This window comes from Castanea sativa, chromosome 1, assembly GCF_040712315.1.
Source record: "Castanea sativa cultivar Marrone di Chiusa Pesio chromosome 1, ASM4071231v1".
Lineage (NCBI taxonomy): Eukaryota > Viridiplantae > Streptophyta > Magnoliopsida > Fagales > Fagaceae > Castanea > Castanea sativa.
In genome coordinates this window covers 76,283,035-76,297,022 of record NC_134013.1, presented here as the reverse complement: position 1 = coordinate 76,297,022, position 13,988 = coordinate 76,283,035, and the positions used below count along the sequence as shown (strand labels likewise).

Below are 13,988 nucleotides of genomic sequence, written 5' to 3'. Positions count from 1 at the left end.
CGCGAACTAGACGGCGCCGGTACTGGGGTGCGATCTCGGTGGGACGATCTCGACGGCGCGAACTAGACAGCGCTGGTACTGGGGTGCGACCTCGATGGTGATGCGATCTCGGTGGGACAATCTCGGCGGCGCGAACTAGACGGCGCCGGTACTGGGGTGCGACCTCTCTTCTTTCTCTCTCTCTCTCTCTCTCTCTCTCTCTCTCTCTGAGCGCCTGTGAGCCCGGAAATGATTTGAAGGTAAAATAGAACCTGCATTCATTTTCCGGGTCAAAGGCCCCTTTTTACGGTCAAAGTAAATTGCTTTCCGGAAAACTCTATTTTTTATGCGCAACCAAACACACGAAAATGGGTAAAAGTATTTCCTGAAATCATTTGAAGTCCAAACAAACGCAGCCTTAGTTACAATTGTGAAACTTTGTAGTTGTTAATAAAAGCTAGATTCAATCAATGTGCCCAATATACGTAGGACTTCTCACATACTCACACAAAACATGCTCAGTAAATAATGAATATCCAATCAATCAATCAATTTGGAAATTACAATAAATAATGCTGTTAAAATATGTTAGTTGAAACTAATTATAACTTGCTATCTTTTTATCATTATTAATATTATTATTAAAAGAATCAAACACTATATCCTCTTCTATAAATGATCTAATATAATTTTTTATTTATTAATACCTTTTTTTTTTTGGGAAACAACTTGGCATTGCATTAATCAAATTGCAAAAAAGAAAATCTTACTCTCCTAGTTCAGGCATATGCTACAGTATTATCTTGTCTTTTGAGGGAAGGAAAAACTCCAACAAAAGTTTACAAAAAAAAGCATGTCTTTTACCAAATGACCAAAAGCAGAATGAAATATATCACCACAACGAAGAGCATTGATTACGATTTCAGTGAAACATATCACATGTGCAACTACATGATGATTTATTAATACTTAATAGTTAAATATGTATCACTATTTTTTTAATCAAAATCCTCTAGCATGGATTAATGACTAATTATAAAATTATAATGGGATATTTGACGTCCTTTTTTTTACCCCTCCCATTCAGGCTTCAAGCCAGCCTTTGATTCAACCTGGTAGAGATTCGGCGATTGTTAAAAGGTACCCCAGCTGAAGTTCCTCTGCTCATGGTTGCAAACTCTGTTTCATTGTCTTTTTCGGTCGATCACAACTCACAAGCCCATTGGACCTAAACCTACCCAATAATAATAAAGGTGGATTTGGGTTTTTGCTTTTGTTTTTGTTTTTTTTGTTTTTTGTTTTTTTGGTGTGTTTTCCTATTAGTTTACTTTTCCTTTGGGTACTGTTGGCTAGCCCACTCCACATTGCTAACCCAGTAACATGGTTCTGCGTATCTGTTGAGTGGATATAGAAGCTAAGAAAATAATCTGAACCATCTAACATATTTCATTCTAGTGGAAATCCATCTCATCTTGAAACATTTATGGCTAATATTAATGCTGTAGTTGATGGTCAGATGGACCGGTCAAAATGACCGATTACCACTATTTGGCTAAATATGTATGGATCTACCATTGTTTGCGAAATAATTAAACATTTATTACTTTTTTAAAATTTGAGTTTACTGTGTAACTCGAGTTCTATGGAATATAGCCACCAATTTTTTATATAACTCGAGTTCCATAAAAAATAGTACGGCAAACTTTAAAGCTATTTTTTCAAAGAACTCGAGTTACATGCAGAACTTAAATTACATGCAAAACTCAAGTGACATGCAAAACTCGAGTTATAAAAAGGTAGTAGATTACTAAATATTTCACAAACAATAGTATACTGCTAAATATTTTGCTTAATAGTGGTATATGGCCATTTTGGCCCAGATGGACTGCCTGTTGAGCAAATTATGAACACAATTGGACTCAGCATTGCACTGACCCAAAGCCTAGTATAATTCAGCCAATGCTCTCATATCTTAGGCTCAATTTCAGATTACCTCTTTAATTTTTAAAATATTCTTTTGTGTAATAATAATTAATAATCAAAGAAGAGCAACTTCATATAATATCTGTTACCATATACACATTAGTCATGAGAAAATGTTATGTAGCCCCGTTATTGTTATACAAAGTATAATCTGAAGAAATGGAAGTGTGAATTAAAGAGAGTTATGGAAAAAATATACTATTGCTGAGTGTAAACAGACTCTACCAAAGTTCAATCAACCAATTTTGAGAATCCACTTCATATTTCATACTCAGACTCAAAACAATTTCCTTTCAGAGACCCTTGATCTCAAAGAATTAACAATTCAGGAAAGTTATTACTTGTTAACTATCATCGAGCTTCTATGTCTGAAAATGTAGCATCATTCAAAGTATATTGTGGACTAGGTAAATTTGAGTAACTAATTGTATGAGTGGAAAATGCTGGTTCTTTGGGAGCAGGCAAATTTGTAATATCATTGCTTAGCATAGAAATCACATCCGACATGGTAGGTCTATCTCCTGGATGCGCTTGCACACACAAGAGACCAATCTGAATGCATAGCATAAATTGGCTTATCGAACATGAGTTAGATAATGTTGGATCCATCAACTCCGAGCCTTTTCCTTCTTTCCACAAATCCCAAGCCTTCAAACATTTCAAGTGGTTAGAAAGAGGAGAAAGGTGGGTTAATTTAACTCAATACTAATAAAAAAAGGGTATATAAAAGAATTAAACCATAGACTGTGTGTTCCATATGTAGTTCATATGTAGTTACTTACATATCCTAGTAGGTTCAAAGACCTATCTGAATGGCAAAAGTTTACATTTTTCTTGCCACTAACGATCTCCAATATAATGACTCCAAAACTAAACACATCAGATTTTGTAGAGAAATGACCATGCACAACATACTCAGGAGACATATAACCACTGTTTCAAAAAGTGACACAAGTGATTAGTGATAAAAATGAAATGTATGCACATGTGCAAGTAAGTAGCTATGCCTAGGCATGAACAAAAATATGTTAATTAATGCACTTAGCTCATGCTTAAAGAACAAGCAATCACTTACTATGTCCCGACAACCCTATTTGTTTTTGCCCGAACTTCATCCTCTCCAAAAATCCTTGCCATGCCAAAGTCTGATATTTTGGGATTCATATGAGGATCCAACAATATATTGCTAGTCTTTAAATCACGATGAATGATCCTAAATCTCGAGTACTTGTGAAGATAAAGAAGCCCTTGAGCTATCCCTTCAATGATAAAAACACGATTCTTCCAATCCAATAATATTTTCTTTGTAGCATCTGGTTCAAATTTTAAATTTAATCTCACACTCAGACAAAAACGCACAAAGATGGAAATAAAACAAGGCCATCACATACCAAAAAGGAAGGAATCCAAGCTGTTGTTGACCATGTACTCATAGATCAAAATTTTTTCTTCTTTTTCAATGCAACAACCCAAAAGTCTAACAAGATTCCTGTGTTGGAGCTTTGAGATCAACTGAACCTCATTTTTGAACTCCTCCAATCCTTGTCCTGACTGTTTAGAAAGTCTTTTCACAGCAATTTCATGCCCTAGCAACACGCCCTGCAGAACCTCAATTTGCTGCTAGTTATTTTCTTTATAATAAAAAAAAAAAATGGTAGATTTTTTATTTGTACTCTACATACGAGATATAGCAATGTAAACTACGGCACTTAGTGACTAGAATGAGTTTCATTTCCATGTATCCAATTAGTAATTGCATAGGTCCTGCCATAGACTATTCATTCACACTGATGCTTACAAACTTTTTTTGGTGGTTGCCAATGCTTATGAAACTTTAGCCTTATGCTTTTATACAAAGTTTTGCTAAAAGTAAACATGCTATGTATTAAGTCTTTATTAATGACTTCATTTACAAAATGAAAGTTTCTATTGTCATTTACATTCTTCACTGAGAAATCAAAGAAAAGAAATCACTCTTGGAAGTCATTCTATATGGAATTACCTTGTAAACAGGCCCAAAACCACCCTCACCAAGCTTGTTTTCGTAAGAGAAGTTTTTTGTAGCTGGTTGCCATGCAAGAAAAACTGAGTAGTGGCAGTTCATGATCCTGCTTTTGATTATATCTGTCTTCAGGTTTATCTTCATCAAGTGCTGCTACATTAGAGCCAATTTGAAACAGGAATCGTTCCAGACTTCTTCTCGTGTTGTCTTCGTTCCCCTTCCCTCCTGCTTTGTGAGGGAGAAAAGTGAAAAGTTAAATTTGCTTGAAGTACAATAATCTATATATATGGAAACTTTATAGCATGAATAGGGTACCTCTACAAGCTTGCTTTCTCCATTGTATGTAACAAATTAAGGCAACTATAATAGGTACTATTAAAGAAACAACTGGAATTATGACTAGCAACCTCAGCCTCCTGCTGTTCTGTTCACCTGAAAATAATTTCAAGCGTCTCATTTTTCTGCACATTGACATTTAGATTCTACAAAACGCTGAGCATTTTCAGCATTATTTTGGTCGGTGTAAAATTCTAGTGTTAAGACTGTCGGATGAATGATATGTTAAATCAAACATGTCACCAAAATTGAAAATCCTGCACCAATTAATGATACCTTTAAATCAAATCCATGCTGTAACATGGTATCTAGATGTTATAGATTGTTGAGTAACAAGGCAAGCTGATGGGCCCAGTGAAATTAATCATGCACCAGGTAGCTTCCCTTTTTGCTCATAAAAATCTATAACATTTTGATTTCCATCAAAATGCATGTTCAAAATATTTCAAGTACAATAAGGCTTACCAGATTCTAAAGCAGTACCTGTATCACCAGGTTTTGGTAAAATATCCCCACGAACATATATTATGGACTTCCCTACACCAATGATTCCCAAAAGAGCTCTTTTATCCCCATAATAAAATTCACATCCTGTACCATCATCACGAAAAGAAGCAAACGCAGTACAAGAACAATTTCCCCTGCACAATATCTCACAGTCACTAAGACCCAAATGAGCTGAATCACTTATAACTATTGAATTTGGCATCGACCCTTTGATTTCAGAGAATTTATCTCCATCTTGGCACAAGGACGGCCTCACTATGTAACAATCAGTGGCATCGCTTACTGTAGTATTTTCACAAATTGAACGATTCACCATTGAAATCTTTTGTCCCAACATTTTGTACTCCTGAATTTGCCCAGTTGAGGACATCACAAACCATGAAGAAGTATAATTCTCTCTAGTATTAAAAGTAATGTAAACCTCATCTGGTTTTGACACAAAGCTAAAATTGTAGTCCTCTGATGAACTCTCAATCATAAATTTCAACCTCTGGCCATCCAAAACGCAATTTGCCGTGAAACCCCATTCCTATGCCAAACCTTTAGTTGTGTTCTATTATTTGAATCAAGACCGAGAGCAAAAGAGCCTGTGGCAGGAGCAGACAGACTTTGCCATGAGACAAGAAACTGTTCTCTCAAATGTTGTGTGCCTAAGTTGAACCATCCAAGTCTCATTCCGGGCAACAATGTGTCAATTGGATAATCAAAACTCTGCCAAACAATGTTATCCCCATCTTCAAGAAGAAGGTTACCAGAATCAAGAAGTGTTGAGCTTGTGTTTGCAGCTGTGGCAAGCATTCCAGAGTTGACAATTATGGGAATCTGCCTTCTGTCAACAATTACTAAATTTCCATCATATCTTATAGAGAGGACTCCAGAAGAGTCTAAAATGGGATTTTCACGGTTTGCAACCCAGACTGGCTTCTTGTTTGGGTCGTTCTTGAACCAAATTCCCAGGTAGTGGTTGCTTGAGGAGGAGCTGCTGGAGCTGAAGAAGCCTAATTCAAAGACCCCATTTGAAGAAACTAAGGTCTTAGCCTCTCTGAGGTCCTCTCCTGGTTTAAGGGTGTCTTTTGCTTGAGATAGAGATAACAGAAAGCAACAGTGGAAAACTGATATGCTTAACAAAGAAGTTGCACTTTTGGCCATTGAACTTTGAAGGAAGGGTTCAAGGCTGAGAAACACAGAGCAGATCTGTCTGTCTGTCTATATTTCTATATATATAAAATATATAGCAAGCTTAGACTAATGGAAAGTCAATGGAAGAGAGGGATATCATATCAGTGAAGGAGAATGCCAATATTGGCAGGAAGAGACTTGAGAGAGAGGCAGAGAAGGAATGGCATTGCTGGCGGCTATTCCTTTTTCATGTATGATTATCTCTACTTTAAGTTTAAATCTTCTGTTTCACTTTTCTTACTCCACCCTATATTTCACCAATAAAAACTTATCTCATGTTCACTTAATTAATCAAATACTACCATTAATGAAAAGTGGGATAGAACATTTGGATTCTACTCTGATCTAGCTCGTCTCGCATTTTACTACAAGTAGTGTCACAATTTGGTTCAAAGAGAGATCCTATGGAATGGACTTTCATGGATGTCGGTTCTATTTTTAGGACAAAACAAGTTTTTTAGGGGCCGTTTGGTAGAGGAGTTTAACATATTATTAGTTTTTAAACAACATTACACGCATTTTCACACCTTTTTTTACCCACACGTATTTCTAAAAAAATACAAACAACGTCGCCAAACAACTATTCTTTGATTCTTTACTTTGGAATTTGTAGTCATTAGTTACAGACATGATATTAAAACTTTGGAAGTATAAGTACCCGTTTGGGTACTGATGAATTTCCCAGCGTTTGTATATGCGTTCCTTCTTCTTTTTTTTTTGAGAAGGGTTATGTGGCTGTGGTCTGTTTTCCAGTGGGTCTCGTGCACTGTTCACGGGACCCACAAACCTCTTTTTTAAACAAAACTTTCATTAAAATAAGTCCACGACACTATTCACACATTTAAAAAGTATTTTGTTACAATGTTTTCAGTTTTCAGTTTTCAGCAAAATAAGCGGTTTCTAAACACACCTAAGTCTGGCCCTAAAACTCCAAAGTCGAAAGAGCTTAGCAATCCTCCTGGTCAAAATATATCTGGTTGTTAAATTAAATTAATATATAATATTATTCAAAACCCAAATTCAACAAATTTGACATACGGAACATTCAATAGTGAGCTCTATTGTATTGGGTCCCTAACATGTGCTAAAAATAATATTTATTAGTCAAAATAGAAATTATTGATTCCTAATAAACTATCTCAATCAACTAAAATAATCCATGAATTTGGTATTAAAAGATCCATGGTGCAACATAAAAAAGGTCAAATGGAACGACTTGCATCACTCGTGTCATTCTCATTAGTGACTCTGACTTAATCAAACACAGTTTGAGGGGCCAATGGGAGATGCGGTTGGCCAAAAAAAATGGAGAAATGTGTACAGTAGCATTTATTGATGGGTCCCTAAGAACATATTTTTGCCCACATGGAAGACCCTTTCCCGCGTTTTTGTTGTGAAAAGTCGTTAGCCGTTATGAAATTGATCTTTTTAGACCCCAAATTTTTTTTTTTTTTTTGCTAGGATTACAATTTTTATCATAACTATCTCATATGGTTGATTTTGAGTGGTGGCTAAAGAGTTGTAAATTCATATGAAAGTAACAACAGCTTTTCTTAATTTGTCACTCTACCATATAATATAGTTGTGGAAAAATATAGCTAAGTTTGTTGTCTTAGAATAACTTTTTCTAGTATTAGGTTGTCTCATTTTACTTCAAAAACTCAAATCCTATTTTTGGGTCAAGCCCATGAAAGAGGATTATGAGTAAGGCCTTTTTTTCCCCAATTCATCCTATAGGCAAAGGGGCAAAAGTCCAACAAAGACCTATATTAAAGTAAGAAATGAAGTCAAAAAATAAGTACATTAAAGTTACAAGGCACTTTGACATCTACGAAGGTAAAGGTGTTGGTACAGAGTCACGTCAGTTATGAGTATAAACTACGCTATAAAGAATGGAGTCTTAAAGTATGAACCAAGGCTGCACTAAGGAACAAGGAAACTTGACTAAGCAAAGAAATCAAGGAAGGAAGTTTCTCCTCTAATAGCCCCTTTGAATAGGAGGGGAGGGCAGAGGCACTATAGTGTTCTTGATAATTAATTTGTTATTAAAGTACCACCAAATTAAAATGGATAGAATCTATTTTACGTTTAAATTTGTCATATTTAACCTAAACCATGAAACTGATTCATTTAAAATGGAGAGATCCATTAGTTATGCATGACTAGCCGATAGATGCGAGCTATGTTTTATAACCTGGACCGGCCTGTCGAACCAGGAACCGGAGGCCAGCTTGATTCGGGAAAAATGCTAAAATTGGGAAAAATCAAGAACCGAAGGCAAATTTGGTTTTTCTTCTAGTCCGGTTTTTAAAACCATGGTTGAGAGTTAACAGCCTAAATTAAACAACTTTTAGCTTTTTGTCTCAATTTTTTTAAAAAGAAAAAAAAAGTAATATTAAAAAAAAAAATCTATTGTCACATGTTTAGTATAAAAGGCTACAAAAAATTATATATCTTGATAAGCACTACCAAAAATTACACTAAGAATATTAACTAAAAATTCTGACTGTTGGCAGAAATTTCAGTCTTTGGCTATTCTCACTCTCAGTGATAGAGGCTAACTATAAATGACCTCCAAAAACATAGTCAAAAGTCAATTGCATAAAATTTAAGGCACTAGAAAGAAGTCTAGAACTACAAGTGGACCACTACAGGCGAAGACATCCTTCTTGTGATGGCCCATCAGAGAAAAATAAAAAATTCTCAATCTATTGAAGGTGTTGCTGCTGCATATTATTTTTGTATGAATTAAATGTTCAATAATAATCCATTAAAAAATTGTTCAATAATTTCGGGAGTTGATCAGTTGGGGTTGGTGCATGTTGCTCTTACTTTCATGAAAGCTATGATTGATTTGGTTGGCCAAGGTTGACTGCAGTCTTATAATCCTTGCGCCGTTAAGTTTCTTAACAGAACATGTCATTTTTGTAGTGAGAAGTCCGAAATAGAAAATATACCTTTATCTGATGTTTGGCATTATAGGCTGGTGAAATAACCCACCTGAATTATGTCCTTGTGGTCTAAGGCAATGAACTCCTTTAAAAGTTGGTAAAGGCTAAATGCTATTAATCTAAAATCTGGAGCATTAACAAGCTTTCATTCTTGGATTTGATGTAGGGTCCAATCAGGATTATAATTATTTTGCTAGAATTGCCATATAAGTAATAATAAAATCTTAACCATAAGGAATTTTCACTAGTGAATCTTCATTGAGGTTTACTTAAAAGATGGATTGTCTGAAAATTTGGACAATGTTTTGCAGTGATGTAGAAAGAGTTGATATTGATATAATAAAGAATTCTATAAAATACATGGGAAATCTTCATGATAACAAAAGGAATAATATAACTCCACAAATAACTGTACAAGTTAACTGATTTTTGATTTTTGATTTTTTTTTTTTTGCTTTCCTTATCCTTTTCTACTTCTTCACTTATGGTTGGGTTGTGCTACAGAATAGAAGAGCAACTATCTAGCCTCCATTGATGAAAATGTTACAAAATTTTGAGAAGCTTTTTGCATTCCTGTTGGTAAATCAACATTTAAAAGGGTAGAGAAGGCAGGTTGTTTTGGAGTAGGCAAAGTCACTCCATTGTTGAGCATCAAAACAATATCTGACATGGTTGGCCTATCTTCTGCCTTTTCCTGAACACATAAGAGGCCCACCTGAATGCATAGCATAAGCTCATTTAATGGACATGAATCAGTCAATGTTGGATCCATCAACTCTACGCATCGCCCATTTTTCCATAGATCCCAAGCCTTAAAAGGTTTCATATGTAACTTCAAAATCAGTACTCAGAAGGCATGTGATAAAAAATATTCAGGAACAAAGTCTAATGTGATCAATTACATATCCTAGCAAGTTCAAAGAGCTATCTGATTGACAGAAAGTTGTGCTTTTCCTGCCACTCACAATCTCTAACAGAATGACTCCAAAGCTGAATACATCAGATTTTGTAAAGAAAAGGTCATGCACTGCATACTCAGGAGACATATAACCACTGCTTACAAATCACAATTAATTAGTTAGCTGTCTGAAGAGGATACATATGAATGCAGGCATGATGTTATCTAATTGTGTTCCCTTATTTCATGTTTATAAAATTGACAGGACTTACTATGTTCCAACAACCCTTTTTGTTTTTGCTCGATCATCATTCTCAAAAAAAATTCTTGCCATGCCAAAATCTGATATCTTGGGATTCATGTAAGCATCCAACAATATATTTCTGGTTTTCAGATCTCGGTGAATGATTCTTAAGCTTGAGTACCTATGAAGGTAGAGAAGCCCTTGAGCAATTCCTTCAATGATGTCAACACGCTTTTTCCAATCTAGTGACATTTGTCTTGTTGGATCTGCATTACTTGTATATTCAACCATCTGAATGCATTAACAAACTAAAGAAAAAGAAACAGATATGGTTCTAGATGAGTTTACAAACCAAAAATGAAATAATCCAAGCTTTTGTTGGCCATGTATTCATATATTAATATCTTTTCTTCTTGTTCAAGGCAACAACCCAAAACCTTAACAAGATTCCTGTGTTGGAGCTTAGAAATCAATTTCACCTCATTTTTTAATTCCTCTAATCCTTGTCCAGACCTTTTAGATAGTCTTTTGATTGCAATTTCATGTCCTCGTAACTCACCCTGAAACAGAAGTTAGATGCTAGTTATTTCTTAGAAAACTGACAATTTTATCAGATAGATGAGTAGCCTATAAAGCTAGGCCTATTTATTCAGCTTGTTGTTTTCATGATATAGATGTTACTAACCATTTTATTCTCAGGAAATGCTACTAAAATCATAACCCACTGGAAAAAAAGGCATTCATTTCTATGAGATATAATAGTCATTAAGAGAATGTGAATGAGATCATCTGGTATATCAGCTGCATTTATAATTTTATCTTCTTTTGTGTGATCAAAGCAATCTTTATTATTTGTTTGGCATAGAAATCAACTCATACCTTATAAACAGGCCCAAAACCACCTTCTCCTAGCTTATTGGCAGCTGAGAAATTGTCGGTGGCAGCTGCTATACAAGAAAAGCTGAGGAGAGGCAATTCATGATCCTTCTTCCTGCCAAGTTCAATATAATTTGTAGCATTTTCATTATTAGTTAACTGCAATAGTAGCAACTCCACACTGTCTGTTATGCGGCATTGTCTCCCATTTGTGCCTGTTAATATGAACAAGTAATTACACGCAACATCATGTGGCTAAATAAACTGCATTGGCCAATGTAGAGAGTACCTAAATAGTCACACTTTCTCCATCGTAAATAACACAGAAATAGCATCAAAATGATTAATATCAAGGAGACAACTGGAGCTATGACCAACACCAGCTTCCTCTTCCTTTGAAGATCTGAGAAACAAAAAGAATCCCTATCAACTTATGCGTTGACAATAAAAATTTGCCTGCATCTTACAAGCTAAGATCAGTCAACACTCTCATTATGAATAATACATAGTTCTGAGAAAGGCTGAAAAATAAATGATAGGCAATTTGGAACCAATTAGAGAGGACAAGAGCCATGAACAGTAGAAAGTTATTCTACATTTAATGAGATAAAAGTCAATTAACCACACTATATTTATTAACTGATTACAATTAGCCTCTAATAATCTCAATTTTAGACTAATTATAGAAAGCTTACCAGATTCAGGAGCATCATCTCGCACATAAACAGTGTTGTTTCCTCTCTCTATCATGTTTAGAAGATCACTTTTATCTCCGTAATAAAGTTCACAACCGGTTCCATCATCATGGAGAGAAGCATAAGCAGTGCATGAACAATTACTGCTGCAAATTAGCGCACAATCACTCAGACCCGTATGAATGGACCAATTTATCACCATTGAATTTGGCATCAAACCTCTTATCTCTGAGAAATGACCTCCCTCCTCACACTTTGATGGCATCATTACCAAACAGTCAGTTGATTTGCTCAACTGTGTGTCATCACATAGTGAATGATTCACAACTGAAATGTCCTGCCCATCCATCTTGAACTCATTAATATACCCATTTGAAGATAAAACAAACCATGAAAAGTAACTTCCCTTATTATTGAAAGTAAGATAAACCTCCTTGCTATTTGAGAAAAAGCTGAAATTGTAACCATCCAATGGATTCTGGAAAAAGAATCTGAATGTATGATTATCCCAGAAACCAATCTCCTGATATGCACCATCGCTGCGCCATACATTGAATGTGGACCATGTGATTGAATCCAGGCCTAGAGAAAAAGGACCATTACCTGGGACAGATGGGCTTAACCATGAAACTAGAAATGCTTTCATAACATGATCTGTGCCTATGTCAAACCACCCCAATTTCATTCCTGGTAGAAATGTGTCAGTTGGATAATGAAAACTCTGCCATATAATCTTTTCTCCTTCCATAAGAATCAGATTTCCAGAATCAAGAATCTTTGCACTTGTGTTGCTACTTGTTGCAAGTTGTCCATAATTCACAATTCTGGGAATTGGCCCTCTACCACTGATCACTAAGTTGCCGTCATACCTTATGCTGAGAACCCCCGGGGAACCCAAGAGGGGAGCATCTGTATTTGAAACCCAAATAGCTTTCTTGTTCTTGTCATTCGTGAACCAGATTCCAAGATATTCATTGCTGGGCTTACTAGAGCCAAAGAAACCTAACTCAAACAACCCACTAGCAGAAACTAAGGTTTCAGTGCCATACAAGTTCTCCCCAGGCCTAAGAGTGTCTAGTGCATGAGATAAGCAGACAAAGAAACAGAAGAAGATACCAAGAGAAACAAAAAATGCTTTGGATATTCTCATCTTAGAAGCATAAAAGATAGGCAGCAAATGTAAGATGGAGACCAAAATGTTCACAGCCTAAGTTACCATTCACGAGCTTTCTTGGAGCACTGGTTTGAGAAATGGAAGTCAAATAAAAACTCAGTAACGTGTTCAAATGCTGCGCTTAAATCATTAAAATATTATGGAAGCAACCTGAATTATAATTTAAGCAGTGCTAATTCTAGAGAAGCAAAATTTCTCAGAACATTTTATACAACTTATTAAAGTGATTAGTTATGAATACTAAATAGAGTAACATTGACTTCTTTTTGCGTTTTTCGCATGTATCAAGTGCTTCACAGGATTCTTCCTCTTCAAGGGTGATCTTTTTCAGACATTTCTTGGTGGGTGTCGATTCATTTGATGGGGGCATTGAAGACTTTCATTCCAAACTCAAGTTTTCGATACGCGTTTGCCTTAAGTTTGAGAGGAATCTTAAAGTACAAAAGTTAATCAAATAGCTTCTTAACCAACTTGAGCTTGCTCAACAAGAAAATTATCCAAACTTACATCTAATTAAGCTTAATGAGAAGCTTGTACTCCAAATAAAATCAAATAAATCAATCTTGAATTGTTAATACTTAATACCCTTAATTTATATCCATGTTTAGAGCTCTCGTTCCAAACAAAATTAAATTTTTAATACTCATCTCAACGCTTAACTCATTTACATCATATTAAATGAAATGAACAGAACTTCAAAATTAAGAAAAGTCCCTTAGACCCTTCTAGATAAGGACTGTCCAATTTATGAATTCATTGTAATAACTTTAGGCAGGAGTTGTTGCTCTGGTCGCCCTTAATTAATTCTTTATTAAAGTAGGTTTTAATTTGAACATGAGGGTTTGGATTTTTGGGGTGGTCCATATTGGCAGCTTCTACGATTGCACCAACATTCGTGACAATATTTTATTCCTATGTTTCTCTATTTTTTTCCCCTTTTTTTATAAGTTGTTTTATATTGGATGTAGGGCTACATTGTGTGATAGACAAGAAATTATGTCTATATCGCTTTCTTTAATTTGAGTTTGGGGATCAATTTATGTATATTTTTTTAATTATCTTTAGAACTTAGAATATTAATTAAATATTTTATTTCTTAATAACTAAACTAAGTTTTTAAAACAATTATAATTTATCATAACATCATAACAGAAAATCATGAAT

The 13,988-nt window shown here is 35.1% G+C and overlaps 1 protein-coding gene and 1 pseudogene across 1 annotated transcript; both read right to left on the bottom strand.

Annotated features, from left to right (window-relative positions):
* Positions 1-2,222: 2,222 nt before the first annotated feature.
* LOC142622187 (receptor-like serine/threonine-protein kinase SD1-8) lies at positions 2,223-5,991 on the bottom strand (annotated as a pseudogene).
* A 3,392-nt stretch (positions 5,992-9,383) lies between these two features.
* LOC142641946 (G-type lectin S-receptor-like serine/threonine-protein kinase CES101) lies at positions 9,384-12,906 on the bottom strand. Its single transcript, XM_075816280.1, has 7 exons — positions 11,651-12,906; positions 11,245-11,358; positions 10,959-11,170; positions 10,432-10,639; positions 10,108-10,345; positions 9,840-9,990; positions 9,384-9,748 (listed from the first exon to the last, which is right to left on the bottom strand). The coding sequence occupies exons 1-7, from the start codon at positions 12,798-12,800 to the stop codon at positions 9,455-9,457; spliced, it is 2,367 nt and encodes a 788-aa protein (XP_075672395.1). The 5' UTR covers positions 12,801-12,906; the 3' UTR covers positions 9,384-9,454.
* Positions 12,907-13,988: the final 1,082 nt, after the last annotated feature.